Genomic DNA, 21,772 nt, shown 5'->3' on the forward strand with positions numbered 1-21,772 from the left:
ATATAACAATGGTATAAGCAATATAACAACACCAGTGATCGTGTTTCTTGTCTTGTTTAGGTGGCTAACGTGGAACTGTACTACAAAGCAATCCAGTTTTATCTGGACTTCAAGCCCTTGTTACTGAATGACCTGCTCATAGTTCTTTCCCCAAGACTGGATCACTCACGTGCGGTCAACTTCTTCAGCAAGGTAGAGAAAGCAAGCACAGGGCGGCCTTGCCTGTGTGTTGAGCCTTTGAGCTATGAACTCATTGCTGGTTTAAAATCAACTAAAATGACTTGTTTGTTTCTTCAGGTTAAACAGCTTCAACTCATCAAGCCTTACCTGCGGTCAGTACAAAACCATAACAACAAGTCTGTCAATGAAGCACTTAACAACCTCTTCATCTCAGAGGAAGACTATCAGGTACAAACAACACTGTAAAGTATTTTTCAGAAAAACTACAAACATAGTAGCTTTTTACAGTAGCTGCTGTCTGCCAACTCATCCGTTCAACTGTCCCGTCCGCAGGCACTCAGGACATCTATAGATGCATACGATAACTTTGACAACATCTCACTGGCCCAGCGTCTGGAGAAACACGAGCTGATTGAGTTCAGGAGAATTGCTGCTTACCTCTTCAAAGGCAACAACCGATGGAAGCAGAGCGTGGAGCTGTGCAAGAAAGACAAACTTTACAAGGTGAAGTGAACAACACGGATTTCTTGTCATGCTTTTTTAAAATGAAATGTAGCTGATCTGATTCATGACAGCAATGCATATTCTTCTACCCAGGATGCTATGCTGTATGCATCAGAGTCGAAGGACACAGAGCTGGCCGAGGAGCTGCTGCAGTGGTTCCTTCGGGAAGATAAAAAGGAGTGTTTTGCTGCCTGCCTCTTCAGCTGCTACGACCTGCTCCGGCCTGATGTGGTGCTGGAGACGGCGTGGAGGCACAACATTATGGACTTTGCCATGCCTTACTTCATCCAGGTGATGAGGGAGTACCTCAGCAAGGTAAGGACGGGCTGCTACTCTAAAATAAGGTACAAATGTACGGAGGACTAGGAATGCAACTTAGAAAATAAAAAGAGCATTAGTAATTGTGAATTAATACAAAACGATGACCTTTTTACTAACGTTTTAAGCTAAAATTTAATAATTTATAACATGGACATACAGTAAACTATATTTGTATCATAAAAAATTATAATTATTAGTATAACATTGATAATTGATGTCTTCACTTTATTAACTTGAAAATAAAAAATATGAAATAGAAAATAAAACATGAAACAAATGGGCTAACATTTTAAACATCAATTAAACAGTTTGAAAAAATTTGTGTGATTTAAGTTACATATAAATTGTATAATTATGTAAATAATTTTGATAATACATCAAATAACAGAATACTAATTTAAAACTAGTAATGATAAAGTTTTAAATAATTTCAAATTTGTCCATTTGAAGTTATGAACATTTACATTTGTTAAAATTAGATGTAAAATGTAGACATTAATATATTAACATGAATTAATAAATTTCATTATAATACATTTCAAATTTTTTACATGAATTAAAAGTATTTATTTTAAATATAAATATATTAATATATGTTTATTGATTTGAAAAGTTAAAAAACATTTTTATATTAGCATCCATATTTATTATAGGAATTAGTATAATTATATACAGGTGCTGGTCATATAATTAGAATATCATCAAAAAGTTGATTTATTTCACTAATTCCATTCAAAAAGTGAAACTTGTATATTATATTCATTCATTACACACAGGCTGATATATTTCAAATGTTTATTCCTTTTCATTTTGATGATTATAACTGATAACTAAGCAAAATCCCAAATTCAGTGTATCAGAAAATCTAAATATTACATAAGACCAATACAAAAAAAGGATTTTTAGAAATCTTGGCCAACTGAAAAGTATGAACATTAAAAGTATGAGCATGTACAGCACTCAATACTTAGTTGGGGCTCCTTTTGCCTGAATTACTGCAGCATTGCGGTGTGGCATGGAGTCGATCAGTCTGTGGTGCTGCTCAGGTGTTATGAGAGCCCAGGTTGCTCTGATAGTGGCCTTCAGCTCTTCTGCATTGTTGGGTCTGGCATATCACATCTTTCTCTTCACAATATCACATAGATTTCCTATGAGTTTGCTGGCCAATTAAGAACAGGGATACCATGGTCCTTAAACCAGGTACTGGTAGCTTTGGCACTGTGTGCAGTTGCCAAGTCCTGTTGGAAAATGAAATCTGCATCTCCATAAAGTTGGTTAGCAGCAGGAAGCATGAAATGCTCTAAAAGTTCCTGGTATATGGCTGTGTTGACCTTCGACCCCAGAAAACACAGTGGACCAACACCAGCAGATGACATGGCACCCCAAACCATAGCCGCGTTTCCACCGCAGGAACTTTACCCAGGAACTAGGGACTTGGTCCGGTACTTGGTGTGTTTCCACCGCAGGAACCAGGAACTAAATAAAAGTTCCGGGTAAAAAAATGCCCCCCAGAAAGTCCCTGCTGGCGAGGTGGTACTTTTTTAAAGTTCAGGAACTTTCGGGGGCGGGACTTTGGCGCTAAACATCCTGATTGGTTGAGTTGACGCAGCATTGGTTGAGTTCAACCACCATTTATTCGGATCAACATTTTCAAAATATTACTGTTATTGTGTCATGAAATGTAATTTTAAAAGTATTTCAGGCGAGAATGTAGTTGTTTAAAACTCAAATCTGTTGTTTATTTATAAAGACAGCGCCTATTTAAAAATGTGTTTCGCCGATCTCTGAGACGGTGAGCTCCACACGATCAGGGAGAGCTCAGTGATCATCTATCCGCCCAGAGGCAGCCTCACCTTGGATAGACCTTCTGATATGTGCCGCTGGCTCTGATGTGTCTTTAGTGGTTAAACATAACATATAATTCAGCTGCGGGGTAAATCTAACAGGTTTTCTTTGGTCTGTATTCAATTTATCTATATGTTAAAATGAAAATAAAAAAGGCAAGTCTATATAATATTTCGTTTCATTGTAATGGATGTATAACGTTACACATATCCCTGAACTAAGTACATTTCTGCAGCTGTTATTATGTTTAAATGAAAACGAAAGGAGGCAGTGGTATTTTATATCCTATTTCGTTTTATTGTAAATATACTGAGGGGAAAATAACAGTAGCCAAAGCCATCTGAGTTCAAGCAGCATTGATTGAGTTCAACCACCATTTATTTGGATCATTTTCAAATATTACTGTTATTGTGTCATGAAATGTAATTTTAAAAATATTTCAGGCGAGAATGTAGTTGTTTAAAACGCAAATCTATGGTTTATTTATAAAGACCGTGCCTATTTAAAAAATGTGTTTCGCCGATCTCTGCGACGGTGAGCTCCACTCGATCAGCGAGAGCTCAATCCTCATGTATCCGCCGAGATGCAGCCTCAAATCGGCTAGACCTTCTGATATGTGCCGCTGGCTCTGATGTGTCTTTAGTGGTTAAACATAACATATAATTCAGCTGCGGGGTAAATCTAACAGGTTTTCTTTGGTCTGTATTCAATTTATCTATATGTTAAAATGAAAATAAAAAAGGCAAATTTATATAATATTTCTTTTCATTGTAATGGCTGCATATACACATATCCCTGAACTAAGTACATTTCTGCAGCTGTTATTATGCTTAAATGAAAACCAAAGGAGGCAGTGGTATTTTATATCCCATTTCGTTTTATTGTAAATAGGAAAATTGCAGTAGCCAAGACGAGCTGACTGAAGTTATCAAGTACGCTGCTGTTTATAGATTTACCGGACTTGCGTCGTCGCGGACATCACACTCCCGAGTCGAATGCACAAAGTCTGAACTAACTACCGAGGATGCACGTCCAAAATCAGCTTACTTTAAAAAAACAAACAAATCAGCAGTAGCCTACTTTGTATTGAGAAACGCGCGCAGACCTACGTCACCAGTCTATTTGCCTAATCTACCCGGTACTTTACACCGCGGTGGAAACGCAGAAAGCAACAGGTCTGGGGGGAAAAAAGTTCCTGGGAAAAAAAGTTCCTGGTAAAAATGTTCCGGGTAATTTCGGTGGAAACGCGGCACATCACTGACTGTGGAAACTTTACACTGGACCTCAAGCAACATGGATTCTGTGGCTCTCCTCTCTTCCTCCAGGCTCTGGGACCCTGATTTTACTTTCATCAAAAATTTACTTTCATCAGAGAACATAACTTTGGACCACTCAGCAGCAGTCAAGTTCTTTTTGAAGCAAGACGCTTCTGACGCTGTCTGTTGTTCAAGAGTGGCTTGACACAAGGAAAGTGACAGCTGAAACCCATGTCTTGCATACATATGTGTGTAGTGGTTCCAGAGATGTATAGTAACGAAGTAGAACTACTACACTACTGTACTTAAGTACTAAAAGGCGGTATCTGTACTTTACTGGAGTATTATTTTTTTCTCCTACTTCCACTTTTACTTCGGTACATATTTTCGCTGAGTTTAATACTTTTACTCCGATATTTTTTTTATGTGCTGCATCGTTACTCGTTACAATTATAATAATGTTACGAATCATTCCATTACAAACCACTGCCAGAACTGTAGATGGCAGGTTTGATGAAGCTGGCACATCATTGAGCGAAACAAGCGATTAAGAAGACTGCGCGTGCTGACTGAACTGCTGTGAAGAGAGAAATGAACACAGAGCCGAGCCAGATAATGAATCGTTCACGAGTCAAGAACCGGTTGCATCGGTTCTCGGATGACCAGTAACGTTAGTTCTTTCTGACAGTTCGATTCAATAAACCAGTTGAAGAAAACAGTTCACCGATTCTTTTGCGCTCGATGCAATGGCGTCATTTGCGTTTACTGCACCTGGGCTCATAACATTAACACAGAATTAGTTCAGAATCAATCACAAAAGAATCAGTTCGGTCCAGCGCTCTGTGTGTCGGTTTGCTTCACGCTAAATCACACATGCGCAGTATCATCAGCTCATCGGTTCACGAATCAGACGCGTCTGACAGAAACGGTTCTTGACTCGTGAACGAGTCATTATCTGGCTCGGCTCGGTGTTCATCTTCAGTTCTCTCTTCACAGCAGTTCAGTCAGTGTACTGTTTGAGTACATGAATTACTCCGGGATATTGGTTTGTTTTAACTCAGAGGGAGTGTCAGACACATTAAACAAGTTAACAGCTTAATTCATCTGTGGATTAATGCGTATTGGAGACGCGAACCGTTTAAAACGATTCCGTTCGATTTGGTGGACTGTTTCAAAAAGATCCGGTTACATCGAATGATTCGTTCGCGAACCAGATAACACAAACTGCTTTGTTTTTAACTGTCTTACAACAGACACGGAAGAGAAGACAATGCTGAATAAAGTCGTAGTTTTTGTTATTTTTGGACCAAAATGTATTTTCGATGCTTCAAAAAATTCTAAATGACCCTCTGATGTCAAAACAACATGAGGGTAAGTTATTAATGACATCATTTTGCAAATTGGGCTAACTAACCTTAGTAACCGTTTTTTGTTTACAAGAAGTTACAGTCAAAGGAATTGTGATTGTCCTTTAGGTTAATCATTTGAAATAGTAAAAACAATATGTTCAAACTTTTGACTACTTTCTTTAATAGCTACATAACACAATACTTCTACTTTTACTTTCAGTACTTGAGTAGTAAATTTTAAAATAGACGACTTGCAATACTTAAGTACAAAAAATGTTGAATACTTTAGTACTTCTACTTAAGTGTGGTGCTTAAAGAGCACTTCAACTTCTACTCAAGTCACTTTTTTGATAGAGCACTTGTACTTTTACTCAAGTATGGGTCTCTAGTACTTTATACATCTCTGAGTGGTTCTTGAAGCACTGACTCCAGCTGCAGTCCACTCTTTGTGAATCTCCCCCACATTTTTGAATAGGTTTTGTTTCACAATCCTCTCCAGGGTGCAGTTATCCCTATTGCTTGTATACCTTTTGTATACATCTTTTCCTTCCCTTTGCCTCTCTATTAATGTGCTTGGACACAGAGCTCTGTGAACAGCCAGCCTCCTTTGCAATGACTTTTTGTGTCTTGCCCTCATTTTACAAGTTTTCAATGGTCTTCTCTTCGACAACTGTCAGGTCAGCAGTCTTCCCCATGATTGTGTAGCCTACAGAACTAGACTGAGAGACCATTGAAAGGCTTTGCAGGTGTTTTGAGTTAATTAGCTGATTAGAATGTGGCACCAGGTGTCTTCAATATTGAACCTTTTCACAATATTCTAATTTTCTGATACTGAATTTGAGATTTTCCTTGTCAGTTATAAACATCAAAATGAAAAGAAATAAACATGTGAAATATCAGTCTGTGTAATGAATGAATAGAATATACAAGTTTCACTTTTTGAATGGAATTGGTGAAATCAACTTTTTACTTATGTACTTGTATTATTTTCACTTAAATTTAATTGACAATAAACCGGAATATTTTAAGATTCCTAGTACTTAACATAATTATGATATATACACAGACTGAAAACTTGTTTTCCCTCATGTATTTAGGTGGACAAGCTAGAGACCTCAGAGTCCTTGAGGAAAGAGGAGGAGCAGGCGACAGAGACTCAACCCATTGTTTATGGTAAAGTGATGAAAGTGTATTGCGATTTAAATTTGAATAGTATGTGTATATATATATATATGTATGTGTATATATATATATATATATATGTATGTGTATATATATATATATATATATATATATATATATATATATATATATATATATATATATATATATATATATATATATATATAATTATATATTTTTTTTTATACTAATCAAACATAATCTCTCATTACTCAGGCACGCCTCAGCTCATGCTGACAGCAGGCCCCAGTGTGCCTGTCCCCCCGCAGCAGGCTTATGGCTACGGTTACGCAGCAGCTCCTGGCTACCCCCAGGCTCCTCAGGCCCAACCTGGTTTTGGTTATGGCATGTAATGACCTCCCGGTTTCCTGCTCACCCCTCTTCCTGCTGCCGCTTGGTTCTGTCCAGAATCCCCATAGATCTCTCTCCCTCAATCCTCCACCTGTCCGACTTTACCACTTTGTGCTCACAACGGGGGATTTGAGCTAAAAATATTATTTTACTGTACCTTTTTTTTTTTAAATGATTGCTTTTTGTTTATTGTGTTTTCTTTATACCATCATGAAGGACTTTATTTCTATATTGTCAAAGATTATCAAAAAAAAATTCACATTCCAAATACTTACTAGATTTTATTTCCTGTCAATAAAAGGGGAATGGTGTCTGCAATGAGGAGGCTTGTGGAAGAACCAAGTCAGGGTTATTAAAATTACAAAACAAAATCAGATTTGCACTCTGCAGTCAGAGAAAAACAACTAATGTATCATTTTGATGTGTGTGAACAGCTTGTCCAGTCTGTCAACATTTAATATTGTATATTCCAGGAAAGAAAAGAAAATCGAGAAAAAACATACCACTACCGTCTCCACAAACAAACACTACTCAATACCGGTAATTCAATGGGGGTGTGTAGCTCTCGAAATATATAAAAAAAGGTTATTTTAAATGCATAAAGATGTATTAATATGTTAACTTCAAACCTTTTCCCTGACCTATGCAGGTTTTCCATGTTTTGTTTTCTGTATGAAAAACAAACTTCTGTTGTGCAGTAACCTGTGCTCTTTGTGTGGGATTATCCATTTGAGGAGGGATACTGATTAAAATATATCCAAATATGTATGCAGCTCTCCACACCTGTGTTTTACTAACCTTACCCTTCTGTGCTGCAGTGTGTATGTTAGTTGTTGTGGTCAACCTACGGCACCGAAGTGAGACTAGAAAGCCAGTTTATCCTGCCAGTTGTTCCTATACCCAGTTTACCCTTTATTTGTAAGAGAAAAAAAATTACAATACAAAAAAAAAAAAATCACAAATAGTAATTTGGATTAAGAACGATTAAACTCTGTGTGTCTTGTACTCAGTATTAACTGAGTTGACATAAATCATACATATATTGTAGTGATCTGATGTGCACAAAGAGAATGAGATTTTCCCCCCAGATTACAATATAAATAAAGGTTTCTTGTTTGTCAAGACAAATCTGGTTAAACAGATCGCGCCATGTATTCTTTTCCCAACAATCTATGTAATGTCTCCCCCTTCATACTCACTGGATGGTTTCTTTCTGATATTCATAACATAAACAAAGCTTTAAGGTTGGAATTTATGGCTTAATCACTCGTGTAAATAAAAATGTTAATACTCAAGCCTGACTTAAGAAGCCAGTTTGACATAAATACGGTGTTTTAGATCTATATGTTCACAGAATTTATCATACAAGCATTGTGGTGTGATTAAAAAGGGAACAGGAGGTGGGTTTTGCACCAAAGTCAAAGTTTTACCAAACAAAAGTCATTTATTCCATTGGGTATGAGGGGGGTTATTGAAATATGATAGAATTGAGATTCCCAAATAACTAATTTTCTGTACATAAGACTGACAAAAATGTATTCATGTTCAATGATGGAATGGTTGAACTGTTTACTTAAAATAAATGGTTAAACCTATAAATCAATGTGTCTTTTAAACCATTTTAATTCAACTTCACTCTTCCTGGTTGTATAAAAATGATAATTATTGGTCAAACTGCCCCAGTTAAGTCCCATCTTAATACAATTTTAGGTGTCCAGTCACTTTATCAACAATATCAGCAGGTCCTGGTCCCACGCCAAGAACCGTCCGAGACCCTGGTGCAATTTGGGTTCTTCCAGCATCTTGGATTAAACTGACCGGCAGTCCGACTTCTTTGGCGTGGGACAGCAGCTCCAGCAGACAGTCCTCGTCTGGAGCCTTGACCACCACTTTGGGTTGACCACAGTACTCCCACTGTTTCAGGAGCTCTGGGTTTCTGCGCTGGACCTGCTTATAAGCAGACACAGCAGCGTGGGAGCACTGGGCCGCCACTTTACCTTTGCCCATCTTTAAATCGTTTCGGACCACCAGGATCATTTTGAACTCTCCGCTCTCGCCCATCACGCTGGCTTCACTGTTTCCTAAAGCTGCCATCATGCTGTGGGGCGATCTGCCAAAACGCCCACTGAAGTGCCATCCGAGCCAGAGCCCACAGCCTACACCTGCCAGTATACCCAGAGCGACAGGCCCATACTGAGAATCCATCCTGTATCTGATGAAACACAAGAGTTCCCTATCTTTACACACACACAAAAACATAGTACAAAGTTTAATGTTACTACAATAAAACCGGTACTATCTGCTACTGGCATATAAAGTGAAACTGAATGACCGAAAGATTTGTATCACATATTAATTTACTATGTTTATATTAATAACAAAAACTGTTACTATAGTGTTTTAACCACGAGAAACTTTGGTTAGCACTTTTTTTTTAATCATATTAGTCTGCCTGTGTAATTGGAAAAGGAAAAATAGCATATACAATTTTACAAAATGATTAAATGATGGACCGTGTGAAGGGAATCTGATGTTTATTATGTTCTATATTAGTAACAATAACTAATAAACTAGTTTATAAACGATGTATATTTGTAGTAAAAGTGTGGTAATACACAAGGTAATCAATATGCCAAAAAAACATTGCTACTACACTTTTACTATGGTTAATTTCAGTAATACTGTCAGTGCAGCTGGCTGGATTAAATCTAATTAAAATGTGTTCGATCAAACGAGCATTTATTAAGTATACTAACAAGTGCTGGCGAGACAATAGAGCATAAATGTACTTCTGAACATATGAAAACGGACTCACCATCAATCAAAATGATTCAGAAACCTGAAAGAACTTTCCCACAAACTCCACGAGCCGCTTCCTCCAAGCCGACGCCGGGTGATGACGTCACGTGATTAAAGCAGCAGCCGCATCGAAAACCAGAAAAATATTCAGCAAAAATCGAGTCAGGTTTCTATGTCTATTTTGTCCTTATGAATTAATATATTAACGTGTTCACCTTCCTTTCACACCTCCATTGTGAAATATGAAGGAAGGAAATTGCCCACCATCATTTCAATTGGCGCTTCTTTTTCTTTTTGCCTTATAATGCCCATGACATTTGAAACCGTAAGTGTGAGGTCTCAAAATCTAGCTACCTTCCTAGATGACATTTTGAGCATCCTTAGGACATGGCTTAACAGGTCATATAGAGACAGGTGTATGTGTTAACCGCAGCAGCCTATCTATTCTTACGATTAGGGCCCAAACTTGTATCTGTGCACTTTTAATTCTTTACTATTTTGAACCCCAGAGACCAAGCCTAATTTAAGACAGTGTAAAGAAGCTTTGAAACCATGAGGCGTGACACTCACGCTTTCAGCATCAATCTCACGCTGAATTCCAAGTGTGAGTGTCACGCCTCATGCATGAGAGTTGGCAACCCTGCATTACATTATATTAACTGTGTATTTCAAAATCTGAGAATTTGTAGGTTGTTAGATCAGATTTTTTTTTCTTGATATCATTGTGTTGCTGCAAAGTGAAACTAGAGAAGCAAGAACAAGTACTGAACGTTTTGACAAACAAAAGAGAGAGGTGAAAAGATTGCATAGATAAAGATAAAAGGTGCACACTCGCATGCTGTTTTCACAGCAACGTAGAGTACCTTCAACAGTGATGGTAATGTAAAAAGCTTTTGTATGCCTGTTGTCAAAGCTCTGCTGTCCTTAGGGTTATTTTTGGTGCATTTTCAGTGGGCCTCAGGGTTTTTTGTGTGGTTGGTAACTGGAATGAAAGTCTTTATATAGACTGATATGTCACTGGCCTATTTAGTGTACGTGAGATCTCATTAAGGTATTGTAAAGTGCACAAATACTCATCTTTTGATTGAGTTTGTCACAGATCTTAAAGGGATAATTCAACCAAGAATAAAAGAATGTCATAATTTACATAATTTGCAGCCACCAGAATGATCAGGCTCAGAGAAGAGAGAAACCAGACAAGAAGGTAAATGCAGACTCTGTATTGCTCTCTTCCCCCTCTCTGTCTTCCTCTGTGTGGGTCTAAAGACATTTTAAACATTGTGATTATCTGTCCCACAGGTGTATGATTGTCTATAATGAGACGACTGAAAATGGGACAGATTTGAAGTTTCCTTGAAGAACGGTGGGACTGTGGGACCATCTTAATCAGAGCTCTGGAAATACAGGTCAGCCCTACAGGCTTTCTTCTAATGTACTCATTAACCTTACTAGAACAGAGATGTGCAGAAACCTAATGCTCGTTCTTTTGCAAAGACAATTTTCAGAAATAAATACATTATATTACTGCATTCTAGGGTTATTATAGTTACATTTGAAACTAAAAATAAAACCATAAAAACATTGTTACTTGAAATAAAATAAATGTTAACTGACAATAAAAACAATTAAAAATTTGGCAAGGCAACATTTCTCATTTGCATTTAATTTTACTGGAGTACTAAAAATAATGACATAAACACATGACGACAAAATTTTTAAACCACAATGAAAATGGAAAACAACTGAAATAAAAGTATCTCAGTGATACTAAAATAACACTGGATCCAGCAGATTCACATTTATCAACACTCTTACTGACCATGCTGAGTCTTGGCAAGCACTGTATTTCTCTATGTGATACTGTACAACTATGTTTTATGCTCACAAAGCTGCATTTACTAGGTCAAATATAAAGTAATATAACAGTGATATTGTAAAATATTATTAAAATTTAAAATTACTTTTCAATTTTAATGTATTAAAATGTAATGTATTTCTATGATGGTGAAACTGAATTTTTCAACAGTCATCACTCCAGTCACATTATCCTTCAGAAATCATTCTAATATCTTATACAAAAAATTTTCAGGACTTTTGATGAAAACCTTAATTTGAAAGTCACTTTTGATTCATAGTGTGTGTGTGTCTATATATACAGTATTGTTCAAAATAATAGCAGTACAATGTGACTAACCAGAATAATCAAGGTTTTTCGTATCTTTTTTTATTGCTACGTGGCAAACAAGTTACCAGTAGGTTCAGTAGATTCTCAGAAAACAAATGAGACCCAGCATTCATGATATGCACGCTCTTAAGGCTGTGCAATTGGGCAATTAGTTGAATTAGTTGAAAGGGGTGTGCTCAAAAAAATAGCAGTGTGGCATTCAATCACTGAGGTCATCAATTTTGTGAAGAAACAGGTGTGAATCAGGTGGCCCCTATTTAAGGATGAAGCCAACACTTGTTGAACATGCATTTGAAAGCTGAGGAAAATGGGTCGTTCAAGACATTGTTCAGAAGAACAGCGTACTTTGATTAAAAAGTTGATTAGAGAGGGGAAAACCTATAAAGAGGTGCAAAAAATGATAGGCTGTTCAGCTAAAATGATCTCCAATGCCTTAAAATGGAGAGCAAAACCAGAGAGACGTGGAAGAAAACGGAAGACAACCATCAAAATGGATAGAAGAATAACCAGAATGGCAAAGGCTCAGCCAATGATCACCTCCAGGATGATCAAAGACAGTCAGGAGTTACCTGTAAGTACTGTGACAGTTAGAAGACGTCTGTGTGAAGCTAATCTATTTTCAAGAATCCCCCGCAAAGTCCCTCTGTTAAAAAAAAGGCATGTGCAGAAGAGGTTACAATTTGCCAAAGAACACATCAACTGGCCTAAAGAGAAATGGAGGAACATTTTGTGGACTGATGAGAGTAAAATTGTTCTTTTTGGGTCCAAGGGCCACAGGCAGTTTGTGAGACGACCCCCAAACTCTGAATTCAAGCCACAGTACACAGTGAAGACAGTGAAGCATGGAGGTGCAAGCATCATGATATGGGCATGTTTCTCCTACTATGGTGTTGGGCCTATTTATCGCATACCAGGGATCATGGATCAGTTTGCATATGTTAAAATACTTGAAGAGGTCATGTTGCCCTATGCTGAAGAGGACATGCCCTTGAAATGGTTGTTTCAACAAGACAATGACCCAAAACACACTAGTAAACGGGCAAAGTCTTGGTTCCAAACCAACAAAATTAATGTTATGGAGTGGCCAGCCCAATCTCCAGACCTTAATCCAATTGAGAACTTGTGGGGTGATATCAAAAATGATGTTTCTGAAGCAAAACCAAGAAATGTGAATGAATTGTGGAATGTTGTTAAAGAATCATGGAGTGGAATAACAGCTGAGAGGTGCCACAAGTTGGTTGACTCCATGCCACACAGATGTCAAGCAGTTTTAAAAAACTGTGGTCATACAACTAAATATTAGTTTAGTGATTCACAGGATTGCTAAATCCCAGAAAAAAAAAAATGTTTGTACAAAATAGTTTTGAGTTTGTACAGTCAAAGGTAGACACTGCTATTTTTTTGAACACACCCCTTTCAACTAATTGCCCAATTGCACAGCCTTAAGAGCGTGCATATCATGAATGCTGGGTCTTGTTTGTTTTCTGACAATCTACTGAACCTACTGGTAACTTGTTTGCCACGTAGCAATAAAAAATATACTAAAAACCTTGATTATTCTGGTTAGTCACATTGTACTGCTATTATTTTGAACAATACTGTATATATATATATATATATATATATATATATATATATATATATATATATGTGTGTGTGTATATATATATATATATATGTGTGTGTGTATATATATATATATATATATATAAAAAATCCCCTATACATGTGCATATATGCGTGCATGTAAATGATAAACAGTAGTAACAAATGGATGCTAGAGACACTTCATATTGAGGAAGTTGATCAAGAAATAGGAAGAATTCTCAATATTATATCTAAATGCATCAGACAGAAAAAAACTTGATTCTTTCTGCCTCAAAAAGATTTAAGAATCTCAATTAACAGTGACATTTACATCTAAAGCCTCATCTTAATCCAATAAAAGCACTCGCAGCGGTTCTTACAAATGAAGACTGACATCTAACTGCAAGTTGGAGTCTTTGCCAAGTTAGTCTGGGTTTGTTAAAACCCCCTGAGATTATTTTAATAGATTTTGTTTCAGTTCTGCGGAAGAGGCTTGAAAAGGGTGAGTAAGGCTGTTCTTACGAAACAGCCGCGGGTATGTAATACCAGTAGTTAAACACTTAGAACCAGGGGCCTCTGCATGGTTTCCTCCCACACAGCTGAATGTGATAGAGTGTGTGCTCTACGTGTGCTTCAAGAGTACATACCGTTCAAGAAGGCCACTTTAATGGTTATATAGTGTGATGCACATGACATATTTGTAAATATTGCATTGTATGTACTGTATATATGAGATAATACAGAAACTTGCTTCTTTCAGCCTTCTATCTTCTTACTGACTGACTCGTTTTTGCTCAGGGGCTGATAATGTGCAGCTTTAATTGTGCTTTAACTGGCAAGTTTACATGGAAAAACAGATCTTTCATGTGGAGTAAGTGGAGTCGTCTCTCAGCATGTGTGGGAGCGTTTAATCAGGCGAACTGCTCAGACTCGTAAGACTGACGTAGGAATTATTCTAATATGACTAAGTCTGACATTCCCGGACCAGGAGTCTGTCTTTGGCTTTCCCAACACTGACGCAAATGACTGCATCAAAATAAGCCAGCGGATGCTCCACTCCCCTCAGCAAGTTCCCATTTGTTCTCAGCTCATTTTTAACACGAGAGGTAAATAGATAGTTCATGAAATTGTGTCTCCAGTGATATTGTGTCATTGTTGCCTAAAAAGTGTTGTTCACCCAAAAATTTGCTGGACATTCACTCACCTTCATGCCATCCTAGATGTAGGTAAGTTTATTTCTTCAACGAAAGAGAAATGTAGCATTACCTCACTTGCTCACCAACGGATCCTCTGTAGTAAATGGGTGCCGTCAGAATGAGTCCAGACAGCTAAAAACATCACAATAATCCAAAAGTAATCCACACAACTCCAGTACATCAGTTAAAGTCTTGTGAAAAGCTTTTTGTTTGAAACAAATCCATAAGGTGTTTTAACCTCAAACCGTGATGAATCCTCTATCCACAATTTTGCTTTTTCCAGTGAATAATTCATCTTTGCAAGGGAAAACATTCCAAAACAGTTCTAAAAAATTCTAACGGTGTATTCTGATGTGGGAGAACAACAGGAAATTGACTTTTACATTGGAGCAAGTGTTATTATTGATGATTTTTTGTTTTGTTTATAAGACTGGAGTCTTGTGGATTACTTGTGAATTATAGTGATACTTTTATGTACTGTTTGGACTCCTATTCTGACGGCACCCATTAACTGCAGAAAATCATTCACTGAGCAAGTGATGTAATGCTATATTTCTCCAAATCTGTTCTGATTAAAAATTATAAACTCATCTACATTTTGAAAGGCCTGAGTAAATTTTCATGCACATTTTAATTTCTGGGTGATCTGCTCCTTTAAGAACCTTTTTCTACCTGATCAGACTTTTGAAATGACTTACTGGTAACCTAATTTAGTTAATATATAGGTTTTACCACATGAAGGACATTTTTAGATTTCCAGACAAGATATTTTTACAATGTAGACTCTTTTACAATGCAGCTTCTTCCCCTTTTTTGTTTATTGATATGAGATAGAGGGGTTGGACTCAAACCAGTGTCTTTCTCCTTGGCCTAATGTTTTGTTATTTACTGGTAAGCCACAGCTCCGACCTAAAGACTCTTAGCTGTCCGTTTAATTTGCTTTGCTGCTTTTGTATATTAGCAAATCAACAGTTTATTTAATTGTGTACATGGGGACAATTTATGGCCTTGTTTCCTCCTCATCTTGCTGGCGTCTCTATTCATGCAGCACATCAGAAGGTAAAGCTGAGCCTGCTGTTATGTAACAATAATAAAAAAAAAAATCTTTCTATTTTTAGACTCCAATATTGTCAGATTTTTTAAACGATGATGAGCTTGGTTATGATCTTGGATCACTTTGTGCACTGATTTGATTGCATTAAAACCCTAATTTATGATGCTGTTATTTTAAAGATTTATTGTAGTTTTTGTGAATGTGGTTGCATAACACTTTCTCTAGCTCAGCACAAAAACATGCCTTGACAAATCCATCTCTTCACAACAACAAGCTCTCATTATTGCTAAACCTGACACCAGTGATTTATGAACGATGATTTTGCAGATTTTATATCAGAATTATATAAACAGTTTCTATGTGCAACTGGAAAATAAATCACATATAAAACCCCTATTAAATCAAATGCTTAAAGATAGTTCAAGAAAAAAAATACATTCAATCATCATTCATAGATCCTCATGTCTTTCCAGACCTGTGTAACTTTACTCTGAAAATAGCATATTTTGAACTGTTTTGTCTAAATAATGGAAGTCATTATAGGGTCCAAAACAACATTGGACCCCAGTGACCTTCATTGTACAGACAAAAAACACTAAATGTGTTTCATAATATCTTTTGTGTTCCTCCGAAGAAAGTCATGCAGGTTTGGAACAACACAAGGATGAGTAAATGATGACAGAATTGTCATTTTTGGGCAGACTATCCCTTTAAATGCAAATTCAGTAGTGATTAAACACCTTAACCCAGCTGTGACCTTACATCTAAACCCAGTCCTCATCAAAATCTTAATTCACATGCTAAACTTAATCTCTTACATTCATGCTAGCTATTAAAGCAATCCAGTATGCTTTCATAATGGCATTGAAAGTTCTACACTGACAAAGTATTTGTCATATAAAGCGGGGAATGAGATTTACTGTTTTGCTTTCCTGGAATTCCAGTGATGCAGATCTCTCTTCCAGAAAACCTTCAATGTCTCCATAATAATCTCAACCCACAAGTTCCACAGCAAAACAGCCTGCCCTTTTCACCAACAGGAGATGGAGGGACCCAGAGGAACATTTTACAGCTCAGATCATCCTCTTTCATAGTCACTTAATGGATGTTTATTCCTAATATTCCTTAAGAGCAATAAAAATAGACAGGAATTTGCACAATTGCTGACATGTTGCAAGAACGTAAAGCTATAAAATGAAGGTGGATTGTGATTGTTCTATAGGAAGAATCTAGTTTGGGATTTTTTTTCTCTTCTTAAACTCAAAGGAGATAAATTTTGAAAAAAAATGAAAAAGCTGTCATCACTCACTCAATGTCAATCTATAACTGTATGACTTTCCTCTGTGGAATATGATTTTTGAGAAATATCAGTGGGCTCCAGTGTTGTTTGGTTCTCAGTGTTCTTCAAAATATCTTCTTTTTTTTTCTTCTTCCACAGAAGAGAGTCATTAGGGTTTGAATGAAACGAGGCTGAATAAATGATGACAGAATATTCATTTATGGGTAAACTATCTCTATAAGCAATTTGCTCTGTATGTAATTTGAAGAGAGATTAAATGGATTTCAGTTGTGTTTTCATAGGGAGTGATGAAGAGAAATCGAAGGGAAAGAGTAACCACACAAGTGAAACAGAAACAGATGAAATGGAAAGAATAGGGAATCTGTAAGTGAGGAAACAAGACAGTGAGCGAGCTGGTGAATGAGAGCGAGGGAGGGAGAGATAGGCAGAAGGAACTTGTTGCCCCTGGTTGGTGTTGTGTAAGACTTGGCTGGCTGTAGCAGAATAACACTCTTATTCTCTCAGTGCTTTCTCTCAGTGCTTTGAACTCTGGTACCCTACAGCTCCGACCACCCTTCTTTGCAACAGCAAGAACTCACACTGAGGTGCCTCTCTCTCTCTCTCTCTCTCTCTCGCTCTCTCTCTCTCTCTCTCTCTCTCTTTCTCTCTCTCTCTCTCTCTCTTTCTCTCTCTCTCTCTGTCTATTTCACTCTCCCCTTTCCTGCTGTGTCGCACTTCTCTTTCTCTTCCCTTAAGTCGTACCTCTGCTCCCTTCTCATTTGTGTTTCACTTTCTCTCACATGTGCTTGTCTGCTTCGGATGTGCTGCTGTATCCTTTTGCATTTGTAGAAAGTTTATATTTACTCTGTCCTGTTGGACTCAGAAAAGGAGTGTACAGCTTCATCAGCTGGTAAGAACCACCTGCATCATGTCTGTACCATGCAAATCTGTTTTATTATAGTTTTATAGACTGTAGGAGGCAGCTGCATGCAGTTGTGCATGCATAAATGTTCTGCATGCATTTCAGGCTGCTCTTTCTAAAATCGTGTGTAATAGTGTTTTTCTTGAATAAGTGGTTGTGTAACCCACACATTACTTCCTTGTTGCATTATGTGTGTGTAAACAATGTATGTTGTTCAGGGTGAAAGTGAATCCACGTGCGTTTGATGGTCACACAGCAGTGTCTGGGGTCTGCAGGTGCGTGTGTGTGTGTTAATGTGTGTCGATAACAGGTGGTGTTTGGGTCTGTGCTGTGTGTGTGTCAGAACTGCATATCGTGTTTGGCATCGGTTGTCATTTCACGAGGCTATTGGAATGAACAAACCCTTTGACCCGTGGTGTAGCTGAGGACACGCCCCTCCCTTTACGCACTCACGTACGTCTTGTTCTTACTGAGCCCTCTTGTGTTATCCATTCATCTCGCTCTGGTGCTGCTTTTTTTTTTTTTTTTTTTAAACCCTATATAGCGAAGTCATTTACTTTAAGCTTCAGTTTTAATATGCAGGTGTTGGCACGGCCACAGAAAGAGCCTTCAACAGCTGGTAGGTTTTAGAAAGGGCTCACTAACTGAATGTGAATGTACTTCTGCGTCACACGCGCGCTGCGCAGTTGCTGTGTTTCAGTTGGCACCGTCACTGGATTCACTGGAAGTGCAGAAAGAATGAACTAGAAACGTCCTCTAAAGAGAACTTTCCTGCCCTAGATGTAATTTGAGAAGGTTTAGTGAGTTGTTTTTTACGGGTTGACATGTTGTTATTTTTCTCTTGTTATCTGCTAGAGCTGCAGCGACATCGTGTGGTTGACTGTGTAACAGAAGAACCCAGTGACCCTCTCGAACTCACTGAGGTTTACTAGGAACTGATCTATTTAAGTTAGTCATGCGTCGCAGGCTTTAATTAGCTGTTAGCTTAGGGTTGATTTTAGTTATAAAATGTTTTTTATTATTTAAAGAGAGTTGACGAGTAACAGTTTGATGCTGTTTTGTAATCAGTGAAAACGTTAGCGATATTAAATAAACACTATAGTGCCTGTGATTGATTGCTTGATTCTTTGTTTGTTATTTCCGATATTTTATTTTGTCCGAAATTCGATATTTAGTTCTATATTTATATAAAGTTTCAAATTATTTTAAGATTACTATTATAATAATAATAACAATTATATATATATATACTCACACACACACGTGAAGTGTTTATTATAATGTTCAGATTCCTAAATCTATTTGTAGCATACAAACTGTTTATTTAACTGTTTTTATCTAGCTGTTGTGTACTTTTTTTGTTGTTGTTGTTTTTTTTTTTTTTTTGTCAAAGTAGATTTTTTTTAATAGATTTATAAAATCATCCTTTTAATTTGTCCTTGTTCCATGAAAATTCTCATTATCTGTATTTGCCAGGATTTCAGTATTAAAGGATTCCTAATCTATATGATTTATTTGTAATTCTTTGTTTTGCTGTGGGGCCTATAAATCAATTATATATTAATAATATATATATTATTAATAAGATTACAAATTTAGATATTGTAAAAACAAGTGTTTGGGACTAATACTGGCATAATACATCATACGTAGAACTTATCCTAGAACTTCCTTATGTTGTGATGTTTTCCTTCAAATCCACACAGTGTCCAGAAGATGGCGCCATAAGCCTGTGTTAGGTCTTTGCCCTGCTGTTACAAAAAAGTCCAGATGTTACTGTGTCTGAGATCCACACGTTTTTGCCCCACATAGTGTTTAAGAAACGAATAGGCTTGTTACCTGTAGTGTCATTAAACTATTAAAGGGCGATTGTTTGTTCGTTGAACATATGAATTTCTCTTATCTAGAAAGATAATTGGAGTCTGTTTTTCAGCCTGTGTAGTTGTCGCATGACCTGCATTCAGCAGTCATGTTTCACTGTTGGTCTTCTGCGATACAGAACAAAGGTACTTTGTTGGATGATGTAATGGCACGCCTCAGTCATATAATACACTGTGTGTGTGTGTGTGTGTGTGTATATAAAATATGCCATCTCCATGTAATTTTCTGTGAACAGAATTCAATACAGTTTCATATTTGTACTTGAACCTATACAATGCTGTTGTACAGTTGTAGTTGTTCTGTTGGTTCTGGCATATCCAGGTGTTAACTATCATGAAATCTTTTTCTTCTCAAAAAGAAAAGAATAATATATTATAAAATTTGCCACAAAAGTGTTGATATTAATACATTATTTTCATCTTTTAACTTTTGGTGCTTGTAGATTGTAGAGTCACTAACATAATTATTGGTGTACAGTCTTTTCTTAAAAAAAAAAAAAAATTTGCGATCAAACAATAAATGCCCCTGATATAATGGAGAAAAATAATGTTATCTAAATTATCGAATAGACTTAAGTACACATAATGGTTGCATTTGTTACGTTGAACTTATTTCCTCCTGATCAGTCATTTCTGTTTTATACAGTATTAAGAATTTGAAGGGAAATGAGCTTAATCTTTGTTTAAATAATGTCATAAGGTAAAACCTCCAAAGATCATCATATAGGCTTTACTGTCTTTATGCAAAAGTTAAATGTCTTTATCTCTCTTTTTTTTTTAAGGTGGCTTGAACATTTTGCCCATTCACCCTCACCACTCATTTAGTGCTATTTCACAAATTTACTTTAACAATTGATCTTTTTGGGTCCTTTCTGATGTTATCTGAGCATCGGTTTTGATTTAGTGATTGAGGATGCATGTTTAGTTCTCGTTGTTGTCGAGCAGAGAGTGAAGGGTAGAATTATTTAATTATTTGACGTTACTTCAGTCCCACTCTTTCCTAATGGAGCAGTCAGTCCAGCAGGGATCTGGAAAGGACACGTAAAACTGTGATGAAAATATTCAATATAAATTTATGGTGTTATAACTTTTTACTGGCCTCTAATGAATGACAGGTGACCCTATCGCTAGCTTATTCGGAGCTACAAAAGACCTTTACTTACTAAACAAGCCTTGTCTTTATGAAGTTCTTGTGATTTGTTTCTGATGGCTGTTTTTTCTAGTATCTCTCAGACTTGTGTGAGTCACACTTCGACCCCAGCATCTCTCTTTGTGTCTCTCTCGGTGGGAGGCAGGACCACGTGTACTCTACCCCCTCGCAGGAAAGTCAGTTGTTATAACTTCAACCGGCGGGCACTTTTATGGACCTTTGAATCGGTCCGCTAACCACTATTTTATTCGTGTTGTAAAATATCATACTTTGAACTCCTTACTTTTTATCTCAGAGGTACTGACTCAACTTTAAGTAAATTGGACTGTTTTGTAAATCACTGGATGTCTACGATGTGTGTGTATGTATTAAAATATACAAAATATGCTATATATATATATATATATATATTAATATACAATAGTATTTAGATGATTTTCTGAGGGGACATTATGCAGCACCATGTTATTACAATAGTCTTTTCCAGAAAACATGGTATTATCAGTAGTACTTGCATTATTAGACAGTCATTTCTGTGAATATATTGCTGTCAATAATGGTTGTTTCCATTGCTGTTTTATTGACCGTTTGGAATTTACCACATCTGATTATAAGTCAACTATTTATGCTCAGTTTGAGCATGAAAACATGATGGGCTTTGTATTTCAGCGTTTACACTCGAATAAAAGCCGTCATTTAGACGATCGGTCATACAAGTGTGTGTGTGGCGGT

General features: G+C 36.9%; 3 protein-coding genes across 5 annotated transcripts in view; 2 read left to right on the forward strand and 1 right to left on the reverse strand.

Moving 5' to 3' along the window:
• LOC128021139 (clathrin heavy chain 1) overlaps positions 1 to 8,587 on the forward strand; it is a 40,310-nt gene extending 31,723 nt beyond the window's left edge. Inside the window, exons 26-31 of the mRNA XM_052608126.1 lie at positions 61 to 192; positions 298 to 408; positions 514 to 684; positions 778 to 999; positions 6,553 to 6,628; positions 6,854 to 8,587. Coding sequence (XP_052464086.1) covers positions 61 to 192; positions 298 to 408; positions 514 to 684; positions 778 to 999; positions 6,553 to 6,628; positions 6,854 to 6,990 — 849 coding nt within the window. The 3' untranslated portion in view covers positions 6,991 to 8,587. The remainder of the gene's footprint in view (positions 1 to 60; positions 193 to 297; positions 409 to 513; positions 685 to 777; positions 1,000 to 6,552; positions 6,629 to 6,853) is intronic.
• Positions 8,588 to 8,593: 6 nt separating this feature from the next.
• On the reverse strand, positions 8,594 to 9,962 carry LOC128021141 (peptidyl-tRNA hydrolase 2, mitochondrial). 3 transcript variants are annotated; one of them, XM_052608128.1, is made up of 2 exons: positions 9,804 to 9,962; positions 8,594 to 9,200 (listed from the first exon to the last, which is right to left on the reverse strand). In XM_052608128.1, the coding sequence occupies exon 2, from the start codon at positions 9,191 to 9,193 to the stop codon at positions 8,684 to 8,686; it is 510 nt and encodes a 169-aa protein (XP_052464088.1). In that variant the 5' UTR covers positions 9,194 to 9,200; positions 9,804 to 9,962; the 3' UTR covers positions 8,594 to 8,683. The 3 variants fall into 3 exon arrangements, with proteins under 3 accessions (XP_052464088.1, XP_052464090.1, XP_052464089.1); XM_052608130.1 differs by having other exon boundaries at positions 9,828 to 9,891; XM_052608129.1 differs by having other exon boundaries at positions 8,594 to 9,225; positions 9,804 to 9,885.
• Positions 9,963 to 17,725: 7,763 nt separating this feature from the next.
• Positions 17,726 to 21,772, forward strand: part of LOC128021143 (ribosomal protein S6 kinase beta-1) — a 65,669-nt gene continuing 61,622 nt past the window's right edge. The window contains exon 1 of the mRNA XM_052608131.1: positions 17,726 to 17,998. The gene's annotated coding sequence lies outside the window, so the exon portion shown is untranslated. The remainder of the gene's footprint in view (positions 17,999 to 21,772) is intronic.

The sequence above is a fragment of the Carassius gibelio genome, chromosome A10 (genome assembly GCF_023724105.1).
Source record: "Carassius gibelio isolate Cgi1373 ecotype wild population from Czech Republic chromosome A10, carGib1.2-hapl.c, whole genome shotgun sequence".
NCBI lineage: Eukaryota > Metazoa > Chordata > Actinopteri > Cypriniformes > Cyprinidae > Carassius > Carassius gibelio.

Coding starts and splice junctions, on each gene's coding strand:
- LOC128021141 (XM_052608128.1), bottom strand. CDS start 9,193: ATGGATTCTCAGTATGGGCCTGTCGCTCTGGGTATACTGGCAGGTGTA.